Source organism: Cheilinus undulatus, linkage group 12 (genome assembly GCF_018320785.1).
Source record: "Cheilinus undulatus linkage group 12, ASM1832078v1, whole genome shotgun sequence".
NCBI lineage: Eukaryota > Metazoa > Chordata > Actinopteri > Labriformes > Labridae > Cheilinus > Cheilinus undulatus.
This window is the reverse complement of record NC_054876.1, coordinates 14,293,216-14,312,148: the sequence shown is the minus strand read 5'-3', so window position 1 is coordinate 14,312,148 and position 18,933 is coordinate 14,293,216. Positions and strand designations below refer to the sequence as shown.

Below are 18,933 nucleotides of genomic sequence, written 5' to 3'. Positions count from 1 at the left end.
GAAATCGATATGGCTCTCTGGCTCACCAATTTTAGAGCAACTAATCACTTTTTCAGGCTGAATTTCACAAAATCAAATCCCAATGAAGAGTGCACTGATGGAAAAACAACAAAAAAAGCATCCAATGGACTTCAAAAAGCCACAAATGATGGATCATCCTTTAAGAAAACTTTTATTTTGAACTGTTGGTGTAACATTTGTCTATTTAATCTGATCATCCAAAAGAAAAATTACAAGAAAGACAGAAAGCTTTTCTGTGGCAGAGATGTAGCATCCAGATGTTTCTCTAATTCCTAGCAGGGTAACAAAGAATTGTTAGTTAGAAACTCTGGATTATTACAACAATCCTTTGGCTTGAGGAAAAGATCAAAAATCTTCAAAATACCTTTACACCTCCAAAAGGGATAAAAAGACAGCAAGAACACAAGCTCGAGTTGCAGTTTAAATATTCTTATTTCAGTTATTTTGTAACTGCTTCACACGATAGCTGCTTTACAATTCCCATGAGACAGCAGCGAGCAAACTATGAGTGACTTTTACAAAGTTTAATGTGGATATGAGAGGAATGAGTAATGGAAAAGTAAGAAGGGAAGAGGCATTAAGTGACCTGGAACTACAGCTGCATACTTTTTGTAAGCTATAATGAATGCTCCATCTTGCATGTAAGGTCTTATTTCTCAAAAGTCATTCCAGTGGTGCTGTTTCAGCAAACTGATAGAGCTTGTCCAGTCAGTCAAAGGTTTACATTAAGAGAAGACAGGAAGCATTAAGTGTAGTTGTGCAGTTTCCCTATATATACTGGAAAAATCCCCAAGGATGGATAATGGCTACAATACCCGTCATAATGACTCAGGAAAACATAAGAATAGCTGTTGACAACAACAGCAGAGAAGGTCAGAGGGTATGTTGTTAATAATGTGTCTAATACACATGATAGGACTCATGAACAGTGTAGCTGCAGAGTAATTTAAAGCAATTAATGCCTCCAATGTCTGAGGGAACATTTCAGTTTTTAGTCACAGCTGTGCAATTAAACAAAAGGCACTTAAGCTGCTTAATGTCCTGCTATATAAAGTGCTAAACATAACCTGTTATGCAAATGAGAGCATCAATTAAGCTAATTAATTCAGGCATTAGCAAACATTTCAGTGTCTACCTAACAGACCCCTTATAACACCCGTGTAATGTTAAATACAATCTACCCAGGCAGGGTCAGGAACTCCATTCCACACAGGATGGCCTTGTCTTTTCTCCATGCTGACCCTCCGTATATCTTCATCTTAGCAGCTTCACCTGCCCGGAACTTTATCACACCAAAGTGTGTCTTTGAATGGCGTGGTGGATCCTTCAGACCAACGTGATGACAGTGAGGTCACCAAGCCTGCAGCCCCCAGCCACATTTCTCTCTCTAACAACTCATTGAAGGATTGTAAGGATCATTAATCTTGATACACATTTCCCCCTGTATGCAGCTGGAGACATCAGCTGATTTGACCCCCAAGACCCCAAAGACTCCCTCTGCTAGGTTTCCACAAAGGCGCTGCCACATTCCCAATCTGCCTTGATGGATATCGAGTGTTTTTCCACAGGAATCTGCAGAGCAGCACATTTTGGAGGCTCTGGAGTATCTGCAGATCAAGCCAATTTTTTCTTGCACCATGATGCCTCATTTCCAGGATCTCAAATAACTAGAGGTAGTTCCTTGGTCTGCAAAGACCTCTAGTGATCCTATGTGGCCATTTTAATTGGGCTACGGTGAGCTGAGTTTTTCCTTTTCCACCAGTGGTTTCCCCTGTTCATATCCCCTGCTCTTATTCTCCTACTGGGAGGAAGAGGCATTAATGGTCTTCAGCATGACTGGCTCCCAGTACAAGCTGTGTTGAACACAAAGCAGCTGATGCAGCACCTGAACACAGAAAACTACAAAAAAATACCCCCCACACCCAACTCACCTTTGTGAAAAAATAAGCATACCAGTAAGCAGTTTTTTGACCTTCAAACTTGTACTTGGACAAAACAATACAAACTCAAAGCTCTCTGAGTTTTTGGAAATCATTTAGTGGGCTTTATTTGTGCAGAGTTTGCAATGGAGAATGAACTGTATGAGATGTTAGCAGTTGTTTTAACCATTTACACCAGGGGTTTTCAAAGTGTGGGAGAAGAAGCCTCCCCTAAGAAGAAATTATCCATTCGGTGGACCCCCACCCACATAAAGATTCAGACTGAAAAAAAAAATAAACAACCACATTTTCAAACATTTATGTCTAATCTTTAATCCTTTAAAACCTGCTGTTTTACAAGTCCACCAGGACATATTCTTACATTTTTACATACTGTAGTGGCATTTTTGGCAGTATTTTTATTTGCTTTACATCAATATAACCCTTATATCCTAAGTTTTAATGACATGTATTGACTTATGTCTTAACTACTACAATAAATTGCTTAAAAGTGCAATAAACCTTAAAAAAATGAAAATCGTTTTTGTTTTTTTTTCACACATATTTCAAAATACAGAATTGCACAGCTGTATCCCTCAAATTTGTAAATGCAAAAAAGTTGCCCAACATCCTCTGGAACCACAGGAAATTTATTTGGAGTCTGTACATAACTTGCTTTTTGAGATATAGTCTATTTTGTAACCTGTAAAATAACGAGCCAGATGAGTAGTTGGACTCTTCATCCAACACTGTAATTAGTTCAAAAGCTTCGAGCCAGCTCTAAAACTGTTTGGCACGACCGAGGTTTTGCGAATCCATAACTACATATGTGTGGAAGTGTGTCAAAGGTGTGTGTGATGGATGTCTGGTGTGTGTGGGTTGTGTGTCTGCGTGTTTTTGTAAAAAAGTAAGGGTGAAATGAGAGCGAGGGCGAGTACATGTGCAGGCTAAGTTCTTCAATGTATTCTGTGGAAAAAAATACAACTCCTGGGAAAATACGCCACTTCCTGTTGTTGGGGTGGGGAACCTATAAGGTAGCGACACTTAAGAATCATGTGACAGGTCATGTCCACAATGTGATGACGTATATAATGTAGGAAGTGCTGCAAATACCCGTGGTCTCATTTATAAAGATTTTTTTTGGCACTTTATTGTGCATTTTTACGAACTCATCACTGCAACAAAAAAGCACTCTGAAACATGGTGAATGTGTGAAATGTTAGTGTAACTCCCCAGATTTTATATGCAAAAAGAATGATCGATCTATCTTATCTGGTTTCAAATCTACCGCCAATCAAAAATGGATATGCTTATCGTAGTGCAGGCGCTGTGCTGGGTTCTATAGGGTTAAACATTTTTAACATCAATATATTTTTGATATTTTGGTCTGCAAATGTCTTTAAACATCTTTTCCTCTTATTGAGTGGGAACTATACATTTTCATCTGTACAGTTGATGCAGGATTGCATAACAGCAGACCATTCACCACCTTCAGCCTTTCATGCTACTTGATTTTGATCAGTGCCGGTGCACTGATCAGTGACCAAAATTCCTTTCACTTCCTGTTGAAAATTCCCCTAGTTTGGTCACTAGACTTTTTGCTCAGTCTTAAGATGACCCTTTACAAAGTCTTATGCTGTCTTTAGCTTGTAAATCTTTGCAAATTAAACACTGTGACTTGAGCATCATTGGGAGCTCACTTTTATATCTGGTGAGTCGGGAACAAAGAATTGTGGATGATTTATCCAAGACAGTCTGGTTGCAGGCCGCAGATCTCTGCCCCCCAAGTTTATTACAAAATTTATACATTAAAACTCTAGCTATGTAGCTTATGGATCTATGTAGTTCATGTGAATAAAGTTACATTTGATATATAGGTAATGCAGCTATGTAGCCAATGTAGCTAAATTTAAGGCTAATGAAGCTACTTCAGCAACGTAAGATAAGTAGACAATGAAGTTAAGCAGCTAAATCCAAAGCTGAAAAAGTTAAATTAACTGTGTTAGCTTATGTTATGTTTGTTTGAGCTTCGTAAGTACTGCTACATTAGCATAAATAGTGTTTATGTAACTACCATTTGTATAACTACCGTTTGCATAGCTACCACTGCGTAACTACTGTTTGCACAACCACCTTAGTCCTGGGGGGTCTACTGTAGCTGTAAATGTAGGTGGACCTTCTGGTACAACAAAAACACCTTTCTTTCAATTTCTTACTAATGTGACTTAGTGCCAAAGTTATAATAGTAGCTTAAATAGTTTGGGAATTTTTAAATTTTGTTTTCAATGTTTGTTTTCAATTTCAGGTTTGTTTTCATTAGTTTTTAGCAGAGGCATCAAAAGTATTCACATTCATTACTCAGGTAGAAGTATAGTTACTATGGTTTAAAAAGACTTCTGTAGAAGTTGAAGTATCAACTCAAGCTGTTTACTCAAGTAAAAGTGTAAAAGTACTTGTTTCAAAAGTACTTAAAGTATAAAAGTAAAAGTACCCTGGGGTAGTGCACTATAGGCCCCTGAAGAACATTTTTCCAAAGACCATAAAGACTATAATGTTATATTAAAATGTTTATGTTGAAAAATTTGGGATGCACCTGTTTAAGCCACATTTATGCCCATTGACAATGAATGCATTTTAGTACAATGCAATGCATTTAAGAACCATATATGTGTACTACCAACCTCCTCGCTGGTGCTTGGTTGGGACATTTTGCTTGAGTTCTCTTGAGTCTCTGTCATGCACATCTTTGTACTAGGCTACATACGTCTGCTATTTCCTTGCTGGAGTGTGACGTGATTTTTGTCATGTGCGCAGTGATGGATCGTGTACAAACCAACAGGGTGGCAGAACAGTATGATGTTTATACTTCTCATCCAACCACAATCAAATTCACTCTATCTGGATGGCGCAATTTATCTTGATAGGTTGTTGGGTTTTTTTGTGTGTGTTTCTGAATGATGACAAGCTGGAATGAAAAAAAGCTGAAATGAAATAGGAATAACGAGGCTATTTTTAAAATGTAAGGAGTAGAAAGTACAGATAAATGCGTGAAAATGTAAGGAGTAGAAGTAAAAAGTAGGCTAAAAGTAGGCTAAAAAATAATTACTCCAGGAGAGTATAAATACCCAAAATTTCTACTTAAGTAAGGTAACAAAGTATTTGTACTTTGTTACTTGACACCTCTGGTTTTTACTGTTGGGTTTTTGGTATAATTTAGATTAATTTTTGCAAAAATGCTTTGTTCTAGTTTAGTTTTAATTACTTTTCATGTCAGTTTTTTCAGATACTTCATTCAATTTCAAAAACACATTTTAAAGGCTTCTTTTCATTCCATTTATTTAAAGTTGATATTTGAATACAGGTCAAATTTATAAAACTACCATTTTCTAAAGTCATGATTAGGGCTGTCAAGATTAATTGAGTTAATCACTTTTAACTATGATCCACTATTAGTGTACTAATTTATCTTAATTGGATGCTTTACTGTCCCTTTCAACACACTTTGGTAAAGCTGCATCCCCATCTCGCTATCTGAGGTATCTTCATTTTGACCTTTCCAGTAGAAGGTGGAGGAACAGTCATAATATCCTGTCTGAGTGTAAAAGACCATATTTACATATTTTAATCTCAAAATCACTCAATCAGGATTTGCATCTTGTTACAATTCAAAGTCAGAAAGGATCACAAGTTGCACCCACATTTCTGAATTTTTTCACCTTTAATTATGAAATGTTGCTTAGTCTGTAATGTTTGCAATGTGGGTATTTCATGACTGAAACTGCCAGACGTTTGTGAATAAAGTTGAATAATAATAATAATAATAATAAATTCTACAACGTTGTAGCAGCAAATAACACCAGTTCCATTCTGACATAGACAGTGTCTCACAGTTTGCGGTCTACAGGATCTATGGTCTGCAGCCAGACAGCTCTTGATTTATCCAAACTATGTCTCAAGGACACAAAAGCAAACATATTGCAAGTCATCCACCTCTTCACATCACTCCTCTTTTCCCTCTAACCCATTTTCTGAGCCCATAGAGTCACCACCAATGCCTCTTCACCAGTCATTGTGGTTCCTCCACTGCTTCCTGCCTTATAAAAGGAATCTACTGTATCAAAATATTGCCAAGTACTCTAGAATGGCAGATTGGTGAAGGTCTCTCTAATAAAGATAACATCAATCTCAGAACCTGACTAAATCATAGTCTGATAGACACGTAATGCCTCTGGGAATGGAGGTGAATTTTACAGTTAAGCTGTCATTGGTGTTTAAATCTGTAATGTAAAAGCTGTCGTTTCTCTTTTACCTGGAGTAGAGCTTATTATGTGATGAGTCTCAGTGAATAGTAGACTGTATGCAAGATACCGTGACTTTAATTCCACTCACTTCAAAGGTATGAACCCAGAAAAAGAAAGTAAACTAATGTGACACAATTAAGGGGAATTAAGAACACGTTGCAGAGTCATAAAAAGTAAAAAGTCAAGCTTTGTCATGTCTGACCTTAAGAGTAGAGGAAAACTTTTAAACTGTCTTTTAATGGAGTTTGTTTGGATCCTTTCTGATGTGTTTCAGGTAGTGGAGAATCTAATTGCTGATTGGCTCAGTGTGGAAATTTTCTGATAATAATCGCAGTGTAGAGGTCCATTTAGAGATGTAAAGGACTAACTTTCCTCAGCTCCCATTCATTCCTAATGGCTGTCCCCCACTTCCTGTCCTGGCTTTAAGGCTGTGTCCACACAGAGACGAAAACCATGTATTTCCGTTTCGCTTTGAAAAAGTTTTCCGTAAACATGGGATCGTTTAAGGAAATGTCAGAGTAAGCACTGAACGACTGAAAACGACTAAAAAACGCTGCCGTATGTATGCCAAGCCTGTAAGTGGCACTGTAATGCTGCCACGGAAATGCACCTAAAGAGAGAGGAAAATTACATAAAACTGCCCCAATCTTTTCCTGGTTTTTCTTCTGGTTGTTCTCTGTGGTGGATTTAAGAAAATCTGGTGTATGCTGTCCTCAGTGGTGGTAAAGAAGCATCAGATTTTGCTGCAAAAGCCATAATAAGCTAAGTATCTTCTGCAGCATGAACACAACCCTATAATTTGCCATTGTTGTTTTGGTTTGACACATGCATGCGGCTTAAGTGGGCTATGCTATGTATGACGTAATCGTTTCAAGACAGGTGTGGCTGGCTGTCCCCACAGACATAAAACAGTAAGCGTTTACAGATCTGTTCACTTTTGGACCCAGTTTTATAAAGAAGCATTTAAGGCCTCCCAAAACACCCAAACTCCTAAAACTGTTTCCATGTGGATCAAACGCCGATACGACAACATTTTTTGCGAATACTCCTGAATTCGTCTCCGTGTGGACGGGGCCTTACATCACAATGTAAACTGTCTTTTAGTGACAAGTGGTAAATGCCATAATTAATTTATAAATTAGTGATGGTTACCAAGTAAAATATGCAGCAAAGTCAGTCAGCTATAACTGACTTCATGAAAATATGGCTTATACTGACAGTTGATCCACTGACCTGCTCTACTGGAGGACAAGGGTGACTCAAAGCAGCATCACCGATGAACTCCTTGAGAGTGAGAATTTGTATGTGCGTTACTTTAGGAGGTTTGGTTGGTGTGTGACGGAGATGGCAGCAGGGGTCCACCGTAGAGCAGACAGAGTTGAGCTTATGTCAAAAGAGACACTTTGCACCCTCCCCCCTCTGCATGCTACTGAGCCACAGAGGCCCAGCCTTGTCACAGACCCCCACTGCGCTGTCTGGGAGACCTGTTTTCACACACAGGAGACGCTGCACTGCAGCAGTACGCGTGTGGGTGGGTGTACTTGAAATGCCATTATCTATTACTATCTAGCCATGAAGCCATTACAAGCAGCAACTAAAAATAAAAAAGTAGAAGGAATCATTTACAGAAGAGTGTATGCTCACGCATGAGGAACGTCTTACATTTCTCCCTATATAGCCAGCAGAGAAATCCCTTTTTGTGAGAAATGTTAATTAATTCATGCTTACCTTCTTCCATGGTACGTGCTGTCATGGATTCACTGTCTGCACCTTGGAACTCGTTGAAGTATGGCCGCACTTTAATCTCGTACACGATGCCTTTCTTCAGACCTGAGAGAGTTATGTTTCTCTCCGAGGCGACCTTCAGGTCCTCTATCTGCCACGGCCCTGGGGACGGTAGGCCTGACGTCTGCCGGTATAGAACCCGGTAGCCTTGAATAAACTGCGATGGATTCTCCACCTGAGAAGGAGAGAGCAGAATGAAGACATATTGTATGGTAATGATGTAGGAGGGGTTGTACATCTGTGTCTAAACTGCTCTGGAGCTCTGGATCAGCATTCAGTTTGTGTCCTTTGTCGCTGACTGTGCATGCTTTGTTAATCATACAGTTTAATTAGCAGCAGAGAAACAAGAAGCCATATGAGAGAGTGGAAGTCTGTTCACCCAAACTGGTAAACCTGCGGCACTTCTCAGAGCCAAAACGCTGAATCACAACAGTCAGATTCCATTTTTTTAAACATGCATATCTGGAGAACAGTAAAATATGTAGGAGAGGCAACTCATGGTAATTGCATGTTAACAAGTGCAGAAGCAAGAAAAAGCTTTTAAAGCAGCTGCTTGTCATCCAGCTAGCCAAAATATACTGTATCCACTCTTCTCTCTTTCTGTATAGCCTCAGTCCATATGTTGTTAAAAAGATTTGTTGGTCTAAAAACCTTAACATCTTCTACCACCTCCTATGCAACTTGAAAAAGAATTTATTTGTTCCATGCTCTGACATAAATGGACTTTCTCTGTGGTCCTTTGAAAGCAGCTGTTGTATATCTCTTTCACACTTCGATTCACTGCTGCAATACATGGAATAAAATGTATGTCTTACAAACACAATGTTTTTGACGCAGAAGAACTTGCGCCGTATTGATCAGACACCAAAGAAAGGCTGGGTTTTCACTACAGCTCCAAAAAAGGAGCATTCGTAGCAAAAGACGTGCTGTTCTTTTGAGATATCTTGTGAAATATCTCGGAAAAGCATGCTCCAGAGTACCCAGCAAGAAAATAAAGTCTGAGAAGTTGCCTATACATATTGAAGTGAAGGTCAAGGATTCAATGGGGTGTCAGTCTGAAAGCAGGGTAATGAAAACTGAATAGCAAGGCGGGTGACAGTTTGTCAAAGAACCTGTTAGTTGTAAAACAGATTGCCACATTTAGGACTTAAGCATGTGCTTCCACAATATTATATGTTTTCTGTGACCACCTGTACTAGGAACTTATGCCACATGCCATGCAAATAAAAGCCCATCCATCTTTCTGAGCTAGGCATCATTGCATGATACAGTGCCTTTAAAAGTATTCACCTCCTTGGATGTTTAGCCCTTTATTGGTTTTATAAATCAGTTATATTCAGTTTAAGTTTGTTATTAAAAAAAAAACTCTTCAAAGTGAAAAAATGATTTTAATTAAATGAAAATATTCAATGTATAATAAGTGACTGAATAAACAGTCACCCCCTTCAAGTCAGTATTTAGTAGATGCACTTTTGGCTGCAATCACAGCACTGAGTCTGTGTGGATAGGTGTCAGTCAGGCTAGCACATCTCGACACTGTAATGTTACTCCATTGTTCTTTGCAAAACTGCTCAAGCTCTGTCAGGTTGCACAGGGATTTAGGGCATCAACAGCCCTTTTCAAGTCCAGCCACAAATTCACTGGATTGAGGCCTGGGCTTTGACTTGGCCACTCCAGAACATTCACTTTGTTGTCTTTAAACCATTTCTGTTGCTGTATGCTTCGGGTCAATATCCTGCTGAAAAATAAATCCTCTCCCAAGCTGTAGTTCTTCTGTAGACTGAAAAAAATCCTATATTTTACCACATTCATTTTACCATCTACCTTTAAAGCCTTCCAGGACCAGCTGCTGAGAAGCATCCCCACAGCATGATGCTGCTGACATGTTTCACAGAGGGGATGGTGTGATTGTGCTGATGTGCAGAGTTTGGTACCTGCCAAACAAAGCGTCTTGTCTGACAGTCAAAAAGGAGCATTTTGGTCTCATCAGACCAAAGAACTTTCTTCCACTTGACCATGGAGTCTCCCACATGCCTTTTGGCAAACTCTAGTCCTTATTTAACCCTTTAACTTCTGAGCCTCTGGACACATTCTTATTTTAACTATAAATGGCACAGAAGATGTCTTGTAAGTGCTTTTGCCCACTATTCTAGAGTACTTTAATATCTGGAAGTTGTGTACAATGTACCGCATGTTTAAAAAGTGTTTTTTTTTTAACTGTTTAAATTAAAACTGAGTTTCTGGGCTCTTTTCTTATTTTAATCATTAAAGGCCAAGAAAATGTCCTGTGAGTACATGCTTTCGCCCATTTTTCCACAATACTTAGAACTTTTAATATATGGCAGTTATTTACATATTACTGCATGTTAAGTGTTTTAACAGTTACAATGTTACAATGTTACAATGTCATTTAGCAGACGCTTTTCTCCAAAGCGACGTACATTTGAGAGTTTAAAATGAAGAAACACAAAAATGGGGGAACTTTATGCTAGAATCTTAGTGGGAAAAGGGGAGATTACAGAAGTAACTGCATGCTGGCTGTAAAGCACAGTTTCTTAGCTTTCAGAAACTGTTTGTATTTTTCCGATAGCACAAACGGTCATGCAGTTATGGTCATGTAAAGTATGCTTCAACAGCGCGTCGTCGACCACGCGCTAGGAGTAAAAGGGTTAATGAGTTTTCTTCAACTTGGTCTTTCTCTTTGCTACTCTCTCATAAAGCTTTGACTGGTAAAGAACCTGGGCAACAGTTGTTGTATGCACAGTCTCTCAGCTGTTGAAGCTTCTAATGCCTTCACAGTAGTCATATGTGTCTTGGTGGCCTCTCTCACTAGTCTCCTTTCACAGTCAGTTTGTGAGGACAGCCTGATCTAGGCAGATTTACACATGTGCCATAATCCCTTCATTTCTTGATGATGGATTTAACTGAACACCGGGGAAGTTTAGTGCCTTGAATTGTTTTGTATCTCTCTCTCTGTCATATAGTTTTCGATAACTATTTCTCTGAATTGCTTGGAGTGTTCTTTTGTCATCATGATGTAACGGTAGCTAGATATGCTGATTTTACCAGTGACACGACCTTGCAGATACATGTCTCTTTAAAGTAAAACTACTTAAGACACATGCACTGCAGTCAGGTGATCCCCATTTCACAAAATGTGAGACTACTAGCACCAATTGACTGGACCTCTGTTGAATTAAGTCAGTCACTTTAAAGTGTGGGGAAAATTAATGCAGTCAGTTTTTTTTACCATACATATTTCTATCCGACATTCATTTGTACAAATCTGTTTTACTCTGACACTGAATAGTTTTTGATTTTGTCTGAAAATCCAAATCAAATTGACCATACTGCAATTGCATATTGCCTAGTATTTAGTGCACAACCAGCACCACATTTTTAGTAAGGTACTCACAACTTTGCTCATAAAGTCTGTTGCAGATTTTCTGTCATTATTTCTGATAAAAATGCTGCATGCAAGCATACTAGCTTGTGCACAAAGTTTGCAAAGTGATCCTGCACATCATCATTATCATCACTTAAGTCATTCCTGATAATATGCCCCAGATGATTCTTCTCCACCACAATGAGAGCTTGATCAGAGGCTTCATTTTGAACATTAAGGTTCCAGCTTGTTCAAATTAAAAATATTAATTCAAAGCACTACTTACCTTCAGAAAAAAATATGAATGTTTTCGCTCATTTCAGAACTTTCTACTTGGCATACACCTATGTTTTTGGATGAGATGGCACACATTCACAGAGTAAACACGGTGGGAGTGTTACACATTCATAGTCTGAGCAGATGGTGCTCCGTCAATTTACAATGGTTTGAGGTGATGCAGGAATCAAGACTAATGTTTCCATTCAGGACAAATACATCACCATTAGGCGCTACATGTGTCACTTCTGGAGGGTGTTTGCAGTCAGCCCTTTATCTGGGAAATGTTCTCTCTGTCTCTTGGCAAGGTGTCCCCGCTGTCTGCTGCTCTAAGTTAATGACACACCTAGGATGGGCTTACACTAGTCTGCTATTCCATGCTTGTCAGTACAGCAGCTATGCACTGTAATAGAGCTTACAGACTGACACAGTGACAGGATAAAGCTGTGTTTCTGCTCCATCTGAATGGGTCCACATGTGTAATTTGACCAGGCTCTATTGGGAGGGAAAACACTCATGCATTATCTCATGTCAAGCTAAAGTTTCTGTTGTCATTGTATCACAATCCAACAATCCAGAGCCTCTTTATAAAAAGGTGAAGCAAAAATGGAGTGTCTTAAACCTACATTCTCTCTAATGACAGAAAGAGGACACTTCACTGGATGCAAAAATAAGTCCAATTGCATGATGCAAGAATGGAAAATGAGCCCACTTCTCACTCGCTACTTTCTGGTCACTGTTGCTAGACCTGAGTTGCCCTTGAATGCAGCATGACCCCTGTTTTGTCACTTATGCTCTCATTTCGTGCAAAACTATGAAAATGGCAACCATCGCTAACTAGATTTTAGCTGCACTAATGCATAATCATATCTGTTGTCCAAATATGATCACCTGTAGTCAAAAAGAAACAAGGTACTAATATCAAATTAACTGAAAAAGGAGATTTCAAACAAATGGGTGATGTCAGAGAGGCTACAGACTGGGAGTGAAGCCAATTTTTTTTTTTTGTCAAATCCAAGGTTTTTTTTTTATTTTTATATACAATACAATAAAATTAGTTAAAACGAAATTAATATTGAATCATGAATTTCAATATTAGAGTGCAACAAGCCTTATGCTATAAAGGAGGAGGCTTGGGTGGAGGAGGTTAAGCTTTGCCAGCAGCAGAAGCAGTGTAGTACATCAGCCTTAATGCAAACAGAGATTAGTGAGAAGTATGCAGTGATGTAAAGGAATGAAGTAAAAGTACTTTGTTACAGTACTTAAGTAGGTTTTGGAAGTATCTATTCTTTACTTGAGTTTCTATATTTATTGCAACTTTCACTTTTACTTCGCTATATTAAAATGAAAAAAATGATACTTCTACTCCGCCACATTTATATTTTCACCGTCGTTACTCCCTACAAAATAAAATGTGAATATAAATGTCTCATCATGGATTATGGATTATGGATGGATTATCCGGACTGTGCGTGTTCTAGCGCGATTAACTGGTGCTCTCAAATGAAGCCGAGGCTCTGAATTTGAGGCGCTAAAGACCTATGGAGGGTGACAATATGCCTTAGCCTCTAGTCTGCCGGAAATTCAAAAGAAGAAAAAGCCAATCGCTTGTCTCAGCGAGACCACACCTGCGAATATTCGTCAGTCAACAGCAAGATGGAAGCAGCCTCGTCCACTGGTGATAGTGGAGATACCGCCACACCACCTGCTGGTTGTGCTTCAGAAGAAGACAGACACCCGTGGCCATATCTAAAAGACATTTTCACTTTTGTCGGGATGAAAGATTTATCCTACAGGATGAAGTGCCTCTTGTGTTTGCCGAGAAACACAGAAATAATGGTGTTCCAAAACTCACCTTCAAACCTAAATAAACACATTGCAGTAAGTGAATGAACGAACTGCAGTATTAAGTATATATACCATATAATCATTAACATAGATTGTCAACATTTTACTTATTACCTCAACTCAGCGGCTAAAAGTAGCCTTGTTGGCTTAACCACTGCTGTGCACAAGGACTACTGATTGCATTACATGTCCTTTATTTTTTTCACCTGTAAGAAAATAAATAGTTGTATGCCCCGTTTGTAAGTTGTTTTGTCCTTACAACGTGTCAAGCAGTGACATTTGAAATCGTTTTATGTTTAGTCAATGAAATCGTACTGTATGACATTAAAAAAATGACCAAACTCGCTGGCTAATACTTGGCTTTGATTTGGTGCTCTTCCAGTGCATAACGTTACATTTCAAATGTTAGGAAATCACAAATACTGCCGTGGTGTGACCGTCAGTGTCAATGTATCCTGTTTAATAAAGTTGTGAAACTAGTTTAAAAAATAACTGAAATAACACTAATGTTAGAAAACAATCCTTTGTCTGCCTGTCATTGTAACAACTTTTGTATCAAGTCTTGTGTGTCATTTAGATCAGTCAAAAATTCTTCTGGCAAACTATTATTTCTATGTTTTTCTTCTTTTTGATGTAGAGAAAGCATGTTAATCATGTAAAAATCTATGAAGGGTTGACATCACTAAAAAGAACACAGGCTCTGAAAGTGAGACTCCCACCCTCAAACAGACCACAGTGGGGAATGCCAGATCTATCTCTCAAAGCTCAATCAACAAAGCCATTGTTAAGTACATTGTCACAGGACTCCAGCCATTTGCTGTCGTGGAACAATAAGCCTTTAGAGAATCTGTCAGCGATCTTCAGCCTTCAGCAAAATCATCTCAAGGCCTACCTTGTGATTAAGAGTTGAAGATGTTGTAAAGAAAATGAAAATGGAGGTTACTGAGGCCATGAGGTCTGTGGTCCACATTGCCACCACCACAGACTGCTGGTCAGTCAGAAGAAGTAGCTTTATTGGTGTGGCTGCCCATTGGATTGACCCTGACAGCCTAACTAGACACTCAGCAGCGCTAGCCTGTAGGCAGTTGAGAGGTTCCCACACTTTTGATGTTTTAGCATGCTCACTCAATGACATCCATTCAGAGTATGACATCAGGAACAAAACTGTGAGAACAACCACAGACAACAGTTCCAACTTTCTAAAGGCTTTCAAAGTTTTTGGCGAGGACAAAAACAACAATGAAGTCTGTGGTGATGCAGAACCAGGGGAGGAAGATTTGGAAGAGGATGTGGAGGAAGTGGAGGAAGAAGTGGAGTTTGTTGAAGTGTCACTGGTCCTAAATGAGGATGATGGTGCGGAATTTGAGCTCCCAAAGCATCAACGCTGTGCTTGTCATCTGCTCAACTTGGTCACTGCTGTCGATGCTGCAAAAGCAACTGCTAACGATGCATACAAAAAAGTGTATCGCTCAACATTCAGCAAGTGTCATGCCCTTTGGAATGAATGCGGAAGATCTACTCAAGCAGCCGAAGCCGTGGAAGACTCCTGTTCCCACCAGCTGCTATGCCCAACTGCCACTCACTGGAACTCATTGTTCATGGCTGTGGAGAGGCTGCTCAGGATAATGAAAGACAAGGGAGAGGGGACCATGAGAGCTTTCTGCACAGACTTGAAGGTACCAATGTAAGTTTGAATTATTATGTGCAGTGTTTTTTTTATTTAATTTCAATGTATTATAATGCGTTTGTCATGGCTTCACTGTATGGAATGTTTCTGACTCGTATTGTGTTAACAAACACAATATTTACTATAACGTAATATTTAAAAAAATATTTTTGCATTCAAGAACATCTTGATCCCTTTACCAAACCATTACGTATCCTGTTCACATTTCACTAACCTACTGCCCTCGAGTGGTACAAATATTTACGGCCCAAAAAAACTAAACCACTATATGAGTGATAGACAACCCCAGAATTGGCTCCAAAATTATGTAAAACAATGCCGTGTTTATTTTCTAAGCTGTTGATGAGTTGGATAAAATGTTTATTCTGAATAGTAAAACACAGTGATGTTTTGTTTTTTTCCTAACAGGTTCAATCCAGCTGAACTTGCATTCCTCACAGAGTATACCACCGCCATGAGCCGGGTTGCCCAGGCAATCAATGTCTTGCAAGCAGAAACACATGCCCAGACGGGATGGCTGCTTCCGACTATTAGCCTGTTGACTACCAAGTTGGACCAGGCCAAGTTGCCACTGAAGTACTGCAAGCCTTTGGTTGAAGCATTACAAGAGGGCATAAAGAACCGCTTTGGCCAATGATAACAGACCCTGAGTTGATTGCTGCAGCGATTCTCCTCCCAAAATTCAGAACTACATGGACAAAAGATGACGCTACAATCAGAATAGGTAATATATTTTGACACTTGGTAATATTTATTTGTGTTATTAATCTCAATTATTGTTGCATTCAATTTTGCATGACACAAAATCTTTACACTTAAAATGAAAAAAGGAAGTATACATTAGCCTCCCATAAGGGTGATGGTTTCAAGCTGTACTAATGCTACTTTCACCCTCTCCGACTTCAGGGATGGACTACATCAGAGAGCACATGGAGGATCCTTCCCTGCTGTCAGGAGATACCACCAGAATTAGTTCATCTGATGAGGAGGATTTTTTTTCTCTACCCTGAAGTAATCTCACACACAAGATGGCTCCAAGCAACTGGATGGATACCTGGCCTGTTCAGCAGATCAGATGGACCTACGGAAATCGTTCCCTGCCGTCTGCAAGTTGTCTTTGAGGCTGAACACACCTCTACTTCCCTCTGCAGCCTGTGAACGACTATTTAGCATTGCAGGACTTGTCTTCAGCTCACAGAGAGCACGGCTGAACTCTTGCAATTCTGAAAACCAACTTCTGCTGAAGATAACCTGTAAATTTGTGGACTTTACTTAAGGAAGGGAGGGAGCAGGGGGGAGAAAAGGAGGGAGGGAGGGAAGGAGGAAGAGGAGAAGGAGGGAGGGAGAGAGGGAGCAAGAGGTGAAGGGAGTTGAGGGAGGAAGGGAAAATTAAACTAAATAAAGCTTGCGAGAGAATTTCTAGCTGGTTTGTTTCTTTGTACTTTTACTTTTGATACTTAAGTACATTTAATATGAGCTACTTGAAGACTTTTACTGAAGTGATTTTTAATGGGTGACTTTCACTCTTACCTGAGTTGATTTTAAGTGAGATATCTTTACATTTACTCAAGTATGGCCTTCAAGGACTTTTTACACCACTGGAAGTTTGCCATCCTTAAATACCCCACTGTGCTGAGAGATAGAGCTGTGATTAACTGTGGGAGCTGGGGGGCGATAATTGGGATCAGCTGAGCACCGAAAATTGTACAAAAAAGCCTGAAAATGGCATTTAAGTTTACAAAAGTGATACTGCATTTGCACTTTGTGTAGGTACCTTTTAACTTTCAAAGGAAAAACTTTAATATTGAGAAATTATTAAGTTATTTTGAAAGCAGTGCAGAAAAACTTCAGGTTTTATATTTGTTATGCTACTTAATATTGTTTGTTTGGTGTTGAAAAGTGCACCCTTCAGAACTCTCATGATTCCTTGCATTTTCCTTGATAACCAAGCAAGTGGACTCATGATAGAATTTATGTATTATATGGTTGTCCCAATCAACCATTTTAGCTTTGAGCCCAATTGTTGATTATTCTATTGTAAAGGTTGTGGCTCACTTCCAATATTCAGCCAGCTAGTTCCCCTCTGCACATGTCTTGACTAAAGATTTTGCCACTAGGACAATATGCCTGGGCCCTGCCTCAGTTAGCTTCAGTTTTCTACACCTTGTCCATGCTAAGATACAGTCAATGGACTCTGTTGCACTGACCATAGTCTGAAGTCGTTGGTGCCCTGTTGGAACATTTTCACAAATGTTTATTTCCCATCGTTGATTCTGATTAACAGTAATTTTAAGGGTTGTTGATACCTTAACACATCCGTTTCAACTAAAACTGTCTTTTCAACACTTGACTCAAACATTATGCCCTTTTTATGGGGATACAAAAAAGCCCTGTACAGCCGAACTACATCTTTGCAAACCCAAAGATCTCAGAGGGCTGGTTCTACCTTTGTTCAGTATTATTACTGGGCAGCCAACGCCCTCCCTGACTAGCGATAGAGCAGGATGTTAATAGTATATCCTTCACAGTGTTACTCCATGCAGCAAATCAACCCCCTCAGTCCTTTACAGGGGTTTGTTTTGTAGATAAAAAAAAAAAAAAAAATTGAAGGTGTAGTATCAGGTAAAAATAAGATCAATGTACCAGATACCTTCATCTTTGACCCCATTTGTTGTATGTAGAAAGAAAGGTCTTGTTATGAAAATGACCTGTACACTGAAAAAACATAATAACCTGAGACCAGAAAGCTGGTGTCTACATTCATTAGTGCATTTGCAGATGAGACTGCTCCATCTACACACCACTTGAGGGCATCCTGGGAGGAAGAAATGGGTGTAGAAGTCTCAGAGGAGTTATGACTAGATCTCTCAAAAGCATACACTCATGCTCAATTAACTCAGGCATCACTTAACTCTGTATAAAGTTATACACAGAGTCCTTTACTCACGCACCAAAGTAGATTCATATTATTCCACTGTATCACTACTCTGCAGTAGGTGGACACAAACTGATGGAACACTTGCTCATATGTTGTGGTTCTGCCCCAAACTGAAATAGTTCTGGTACAAGGTCTTCCTTTGCTTTTCAAACATTTATGGATATGTATTCCCCCAAATCCAGAAACAGCTAACCTGGCATGCCAGATGGATGTGGATTTGCCAGTGAGGACATGGAAACTGGCATATCCATCTGCTTTGCAAGGTTGAGAAACAGCCATTCTAGGCTGGTTTCAGTCTATTTTAGTCAGTGGAAATCTTCATCAGTGCAATATGACATGATAAATAGAAATACAATCATTTTGCTCATGGAACTCAAACAGATATGGTAGCCCTTTTATAATTTTAGCTTTGCAAGGCACTTCACAGGTAATGTAACTGTATGAAAGGATGGGGAGGGGTCTAAGATTCTTAAACAAATGCTATTCCTTAATGCTTATTGTCTTGACGTACTGAAGACAGCCTGATATCTAATAGCTCACACTGCATACAGAGGTGGTATGGGATGCCTCATATGAATCAAGCAGAGATCCTCAACTGGAAGTCCAGGGGCCACATCTGACCCTCCACAGCTTCCCATGTGGCCCCCAAAATATCTTTAAATAAAGGAAATGCCTGGAGAAAAAAGTATATTATGATATTTAAGGCACTTTCAAATCACCACAGCTTCTAAGCATTTATCAGGAATGACTTCATGTTTGATCCATTTTACAGA

General features: G+C 39.3%; 1 protein-coding gene across 1 annotated transcript in view; it reads right to left on the bottom strand.

Moving 5' to 3' along the window:
- The window catches only part of LOC121518684 (roundabout homolog 2-like), a 161,836-nt gene that overhangs the window by 26,551 nt on the left and 116,352 nt on the right, over window positions 1-18,933 (bottom strand). The window contains exon 15 of the mRNA XM_041801169.1: window positions 7,970-8,201. Coding sequence (XP_041657103.1) covers window positions 7,970-8,201 — 232 coding nt within the window. The remainder of the gene's footprint in view (window positions 1-7,969; window positions 8,202-18,933) is intronic.